Here is a 7,786-nt window from a genome sequence, read left to right as displayed (position 1 = left end):
TACTTCTTTGCTATATAAATCAAAACTTATGATCTGGACTGTTAGTCGTTTTAAAACAGGAACTATGGAGAGATTTCAATAGTTGTAAAGTCTCAGTAGTACAGCTTGCCAAAAGTCTTCCGACAGTCATTTCGATTTTGTTGCAAAATTAAAAGCAAACATGGAAAATAAATGTTTCGTTCCGTACCTTACAGAATTTTTCTATTTATCGATGTAATTGTCTTACCTGTTTCCCTAGTTTGGAAGAAGAGATAGATTTATGCCTTCAATTCTATGCTTACAAAATCATTTTATGGGTGTATTCAACGCAATATTAAATACATTTTCTCCGCTAAACGAATATGATCATTGTATTTCCGCGTCATCATTCATAACATGATTTTTGTTCTTGTATTCATTTTCCATATGTTAGATAAATTTAAGCGATATACTGTATGCGATTTCCCCGTTTACTTTTTTTAGCGTACTATGAATGCTGGCGATAAACCTGAAAACTACTCAAACTTTTGGTAAAGTTGATCTGGAACCATAATTTTTAACTTTTATATGACACTCGTTTGTAAAATATTTAACAAAAGCTTCAGCATTATTGAATAAATTATTTCCCAAACTGATGGTATTTCTCTGTCTGCTTTTTGGGTAACAACTATTGATGGATTGTCTGTAGTATATAAGTTAGAGAAGTATGTATGACGAGTAATGCTGTTCTTGACAAATGTGAAATTCTATATCCCTTCTACTAGGAAATTTAATGAATGACTTGAAGCAATTTTTCTTGATTTATACGCATCACTCTAAGTTCTACGTAAATTAACAACTTGTTATTACTGTTATGTGTTTTTCGAATAAATATCCATGACACCTGCTAGTTCGGTTTAGTATATTTATATGATAGTCTTAGTAGATTTGTGTACACCAAATATAATTTAAACCGATTACTAAAAATCTAGAAGTACACTAGTATAAGAAATGTTCTCTCTAGTGCAAGTAACAACTATTTGTGTGGGTTCATACATTAGTCTGTTAGCCACGTATATTTAACCCTTTTATAAGTCAAGCGGGGTCCCGTCTCATGACTCACTGGTTTGAAGTTGAGTTTCTGAACTCCTGAGCCGTATCTCCTCAATTATTCCTCCGAAAATATGCAAACCGCATAGTATTGTAAATTTTGCAAATGGTTGTTTGGCCGTTTGATTACTAGCAACTAATTAGTTGGAAAATCTCGGCTACTTTCTTTATCTTCAACAACATATTAAACGACTTAACATCATGAATATTCCGTTTACACTACAAGATGTCATCTGAATGTATCATAAATTACACTAAATACATCAACCGAACATGTTAGAATCATTTCCTTAGATCTTTTATGGCTTTAATCTTTAGTATGTTCTGACATTCTAATTCGACTAAAGACAGCTTATTGGACGAAACCTGGTAATCTAAATTTGGAAACGTGAGTCATGTTTGGCCTAACACTCAGTGCAACAGTAATTCGTTAGTGTTCAATTTTTATCACAAATACACTTTTGATAGAAGTGTTTCATGTGAGTGTTTTCAACAACATCAGATAGGACTGTCCTGGGTATTCTGTCAAAATTTCAAAAAACGAACCTGGACAAGCGTCCGGTCTCTAAAGCGCACGGTGCATTTAAATTATAATATACTCTCATTTATCTTTAATGTAAACGATATTGTCAGAGGATAAGGCTAAATACTGCTCAATTTCTGAGAAATTGGTTTCCTGTAAAGTACTGTTAAAAGCCTTCAACAATGCTTTACTATAGTTTGGGGGATATTCAGTTGGTTTTGTTGATTGCTTACTCGTCATTTTTATTGTTTGAAGTGCTTAATTTTTGTCCGTTCCATGCGACAGTATTGTAGACTTAAAATGTTACTAGTTTTAGAGTAAACCTCGGGAAGTGCAAAATTCATTTAAAGGGCTAGCTTCTCCGATTGAATTGTGCCTCGTACGTTAATCAGTTAACGGTAAACAATCAATGCCACAGTTTAGTGTTCAATGATTGAAAGACCATAACGACAATTTCCTAGCATATATCCCATAATTTAAACTGATTTTGCTTAGTGATACAGATTAGTCCCAGGATATCTTATAGTCGTGATACATAAAAAATAGATTGATTTACGAAATAAAAATAAATGACATTCGCCGTACTGAGTATCGCGTAAATTTCTAGGAATAAAATGAATTTGTTAATTATTATCAGGTTTACGGAATATATTGTTAACATTACCGTTAAATACTTTATATGCCAAAGCATTTTAATCAACTGACAACATTAATCCGGTTACTTTTTAAATACTTGTTGATTTGATCACTTCCGATCAATCTCTTTTTTTAATCATAGTCTCAAGTAAGGATCAGTAATCTCTCATGCTAAGCGCTATTTTCACAAGACAAAATAAGTCAAACCGTTTGAACTTTATGGAACTCAAAAATCGGGTCACATTTTTGTTCAGTTGTCTAAAATAAATGGAGTAAGACTTGAATTTGTCACCAATAGGTGTGAGGTTTAATGTGTAGAGCAATCTACTCACTCCTCTCTGAATAAGAGATTCTTCAGGTAATTTCGAACTCTACCATATAAAATGTTAATCTGAGTATTCCTGAAGTGTCGGTATTTTTGGTTGAAGTAAAAAATTTCAGAGAAAATTAGAACAACAGTGATTGTTCAAAATAATTCGTTCGCCTAATTCTTTTTCAAGGATCCACTACTTCAGTTGAACCTGATAATTCCATCTAAAGATAATTAAACGTGTGATAAATTCGTCGTACTTATTTAAAACAGTTGGGGAAATTTTATTAATCTTCGTTTTTTCAGAAACTACCATCAGTTCAACATTAAATAGGAATAATATATTCCTTGTAAAACCCATATTTTGTTGAAGTGATAAAAAGTCATTGACATGGGGATATTTTTTTACTATGGTATTTGAAAAATGGTAATGAGAATCTCCCTCGAATTCTACTTTTGATATACGGAAACTGATTTCTTGTGTGTGAAGAGGAATGCATTTCTTCTTTGATGGTAGTTAGTAGATGTGTTATGTGTTTTGTCATACAAAACCATTAAAGAGCGCATAGATATTCAGGGTTTGACAACTCTTTTGTCCGTAACACCTTTATAATTGAAAGATACCAACCTAGTCAAATGAAGTCGGGCATGAGTTCGAAGATATATTCAGGGAGTGGTCGATATGTTGAGAAGCGTTTGATCCGAGCTGGCTGTTACTTGCAAGGGATGCGTAGCATGGCGTACCCACTCGTGATCTGGTGCAGATTCGTAACCGAGTGCCTTCAGATAGGATATGTCCGGTAAAACTAGTGAGGTCAGCATCAATGTTGAATACTTGCAGAAATATTTGATTCAGGGAGTTATTTACCACTACACCATCCTTGTAAACTCTTAACATGTGTACTGTCACTCAATTGACAGTTAAGAATTTCAATTCACAAACACATTTTTTGTCTTATAATTGGGTTTATTCTTCGTTTACGTTTGTCACATAATCTAAAAGTAATTGGATTTTATGTTTCCCACCATCACTTTTGTCGTATAAACTGAAATTTATATGCAGTATCTGCTGGATTGGAATAAATTAGCAATCCTTTCTTTACAGTTAGTTCGTGTTGGATTTTTCAGGACAAACTACTTTTATTATCTAAATATTTCAATCATCATTATCATTTATGTGGATCATTTCCAAAATGTATAACGTACTCATTGTTATGAAGACGGATAAGTCATAAGAAATTCATATCATGGCTGGAAAGAATTCCAAATTTTATGATATCATAACCTTTAATGACCAAAGTTTTATAGACTTATTAAATCAGGGGAATACACATTGTAATCTAGAAGGCCTAAAATTGTCGGCACATTAATTTTGTTCGGTGATGATCACACAGCATTTTGTGGGAGGAGATGCTTAGGCCTTATCCTATAATCGTCTAACTTCTTAAGGTATTTAATCATGATTATTTTGTAATTATATGAAGCATAGCAATAAAAGTCTAATATTTTAACATAAAAACCTAATCATATTTATACACTTTTTAGAAGAGGAAAGAGTAAGTAACCTGATAAGTCACTAAACATATTATATTTGTTAATTATAGTAGCTTCATTTTATGATGTAAATTCCATAAATGCCTTGAGTCGTTGGTTAGTGGATGTCTAGTACTGCCAGGTTCGAATTTGACCACTGGTTAGACATGGTTTTTGATCTACTTTTGTTTGATGATAAATCCCTATTTGTAAAAAAGAAGTTAAATAGAAGGTACTTGTACGATCCATTTTGAAGGTTTCGTGTGTGAAAATCCCTCCATGCATACATTTGCAATTTGTTCGTAATAGTTTCCTTAGTTGTACATTATTGTTAATCTTTTTGACCCCATTTGAGATTGTAACCCAAACAACCAATAAAGGGGAAATAAAGGCGAACAAAGGGGAAATAAAGCGGACGAAAGCGTAAATAAAGGGGAAATGTCGCTTTTTCGCCTGCACGTCGGTTATTTAGGGGAAAAGTCGCTTTTTCCCCCTTACGTCGTATATTTGGGGGATATTTGTAGACAATTTGTCGTAACGTATAACATTTGAATGAACCGCAATAAGGAACAACATTTTGCTGAGTATATCAAAAATAACGAATTATTACATTAAATTTATGAACATCATCATTATTACTCATGCAATAAAATACGGACACAGGCTTTTGTATGTGATGCGTTTGTACTTACTTTCTCTGTTGTTTAGCTAAGGTGTTCCGACATGGTTGGCCGCCATCACAAATTACTTACACGATGCAAGTGAGTGACGTGCTCTGTCTTTTTAGTTCCTTCTAACTGTTTATGTTGTTAGTCTAATAACATCAGTTTAAGCCAAGTCAGTGAAAGAGCTCGTAGACGTAGGGCAACCGTGAACTTGTCAAGAGTCCTCGGATGTCATAGATCTACTTATAACAGACGTTGGAATAAATTACGTACTGATTTTCTGAGGAGACATGACTTGCTTTCGTTAAGTAACTTTGCTAATGAAAGCACAACTACAGGTCATTCTTTATTCGAAAGTCTACCAATAGACATGATATTAACTTTCCCCTTAGATCCCATGCACATGGTTTACTTAGGTGTCACAAAGAAACTTGTGACTCTCTGGATAGAATTAGGACACAAGAGACTAAAGAACATGAACTCATGTGTAATTAAGACCATAAATAAGTTGATATCTAGGTGCGTAGAAAGCACTCCCTCTGACTTTACGCGTAAATGTCGAACATTAGACTACTTATCTGTATGGAAAGCGTCAGAGTGTAGGTTGTTCCTTCTATACCTAGGCCCGGTTATTCTCCAAAATATTCTGCCTAAACCTTTGTATATAAATTTTAAGTGTCTTGCTTTGTCTATGTACTTGCTTGCACATCCTAAGTTTTATAATAGGGTTACAGAATCTGTCAGGATGGATTTAAGGAATTTTCTAAGAGAATATGAATGGTGTTACGGATGTGAGAACTTGGTATATAATGTGCATTCCCTACAGCATCTTCCTGACGATGTTCTAGCACATGGGCCGTTAGATAGCTTCTCAGCATTTCCTTTCGAGTCTTACATGAGACAAATTAAGCAATCAGTACACAGTGGGTATTCCGTGGCTAAGCAAGCAGCTCAGCGTTATGCGGAACAAATGTCTTTCTGCGATAGGCTCCAGGTTGACATTTCCACTAATGATAACCCAGTTATAGGTACGGCTGACTCACGCAAGCAAGTAATAATGTTTAGGAATAGCAAAATAAATTCTTTTCATCCTGATAACGTTGTAGTAGTAAAGGGTAAGCCGGGATTGATTACTGATATTCAGGATAGTGGCCTATTGAAATTCAGGCAATTTACTGACCCACAAAATTACTTTACTGATCCATTTCCTTCCACTGACATAGGAATATTTAAATGCTCCGTAGTTTGCAGTGCTTACAGTTGGGTTTCCATCCGTGATGTTGACTGTAAATGTATGTCTAATCATTTGGTTATTGTCCCTTTGTTGCACACTGTAATGTAATTGTATTTCCCTAAATTTCCTGTTATGATATCTTTAGTCTCCAATCAATAAGTACGTAATCGTTAAGACACAAAGCAAAAGTAATCTCGTGATTGCATCGGGACTTTGGGTGATTGGAGAAAAACGCTGTCTGTATCCGAGGAAGAACATTGACCTTCATCTGCAAAACAATGACCTACCGGAAGACAATTGGTCTATGTTCAAGTGCAGTATTGTTCACAAATGCGGTTAGTTAAAGACATGCAAATTATCGCTTCTTGTAGAAAGTCTCAAATCAGCAAATGAATTGTTAGCAGCGTTGCAAGTGTGCTATGCTACTGATGAGAACTATCCGCCCGACGAAAATACGTTGCCCTTAAACACAGATAAACAAAAGAGGTCAGTTCAACAATCTTACTTACATTTCGTAGAAGTGCATTAAAACGTAAAGAAAGTTTTCTTTACAATTCCGTGGACATGGATGTCGCGGAGATGCAGGCTGGGAATACCCGCGTCCAATATCCAAAACTTTGGATGTTTGAGAACGTTGTCTCTCCCATTGCCAAGTAAGTATCTTTCATTTGGACATGTCTATTAAGCAGTTCGACACAATTAGACAGCTCGCCCTCCACATCCGAGGATAAAAATCTAACTGCTCAGTAAGTCATCCCTACGATCTACTTCTATTTTTCCGATTTGACAGAATTTATACTTTGCTGCTTAAAGTGTCAGCAAGCATTAGTGAACTGAATACAAATATGAAGCTGGTACTCTCAAAGTTCACTGACCGCCAAGATCCGCGTCAATTTGACTGTGGACTATCCAGCCAACAGTTCCCTTTGTCATCAGAAGAGGAACTGGGAACTTTGGACGCTTGTCTAGAGCACAAAGACGTTAGGGACAGATTTGTAAGCACACAACATGATTTTTATCATTCATTCCTATTACAGATGGCTATGTTGACACGTCTAATGGATGATGATCCTAAAACCTCTATGCGATATATTCTGTCGTACATCATGAAACCGGAAGTCGCCATTAATTTCACATTGCTGGGTACTTCATCAAAAAGAGCGATTCAGAAGTGCAGGTTTTACAGCTGCGCACGAAGTAAGATATATAGGGTTTTTAAACTTCAGGTGCACTGACTAATCGTTTCCTGTCGTCATCTATCAACGAGAAAGACCTTGCGAAACTCTATGACATGGCTACGCAAAGTTATTTCCACGACATGAGAGACAAAGTCCAGAAGCGTCATCGACGTAACAAGGAACACGTATGTACGGCTTTAAAGTGATTACTGTTTTTGCATTATCTATAGGAACAGTCTTTCGTAATCAAGGATATAACCGTAAGTCCAGCTCCAAGTACCTCGTTGTGCAAAACAAGTTTCCTAGATTCAATAACGTTTTTCTTTATCACATTTTAGAATTCACAAGAATTGTTTGACTTTCCATAGTACAACAGGCCTGGTGGAAATAAAGAATACGTGAAATGCCTGGTCCGTGACAATGACAATTACATATGGAGCATTGATACTCTACCATCTGCCAACTGCTCATTACTTTGTACATTGAAGTTTTTGTTTTCAATAAAAATTTGGAAATTATACCATATTTTACGTACTTTACATTATTCGTGTGCTGTGTTGTGGGAATGAAAGCGAACACAGGAGGCGGTAGCGGTAAATGCATTAGTGTGTATGTAGTGGAAAAGCAGTGAATGTAGCG

The 7,786-nt window shown here is 35.4% G+C and overlaps 2 protein-coding genes across 2 annotated transcripts; one reads left to right on the top strand and one right to left on the bottom strand.

The window, feature by feature from the left end:
- Window positions 1-4,199: 4,199 nt before the first annotated feature.
- Smp_201610 (uncharacterized protein) lies at window positions 4,200-4,355 on the bottom strand (the record flags this gene model as incomplete). The annotated part of the gene is made up of 1 exon (XM_018796258.1): window positions 4,200-4,355. One exon carries the CDS (start codon window positions 4,353-4,355, stop codon window positions 4,200-4,202), a length of 156 nt encoding a protein of 51 aa, XP_018650489.1.
- Window positions 4,356-5,105: 750 nt separating this feature from the next.
- On the top strand, window positions 5,106-6,077 carry Smp_178400 (hypothetical protein; the record flags this gene model as incomplete). The annotated part of the gene is made up of 1 exon (XM_018796257.1): window positions 5,106-6,077. The coding sequence occupies one exon, from the start codon at window positions 5,106-5,108 to the stop codon at window positions 6,075-6,077; it is 972 nt and encodes a 323-aa protein (XP_018650488.1).
- Between the last annotated feature and the right edge of the window lie 1,709 nt (window positions 6,078-7,786).

The sequence above is a fragment of the Schistosoma mansoni genome, chromosome 2 (assembly GCF_000237925.1).
Source record: "Schistosoma mansoni strain Puerto Rico chromosome 2, complete genome".
Lineage (NCBI taxonomy): Eukaryota > Metazoa > Platyhelminthes > Trematoda > Strigeidida > Schistosomatidae > Schistosoma > Schistosoma mansoni.
This window is presented reverse-complemented; position numbering and strand designations above follow the sequence as displayed.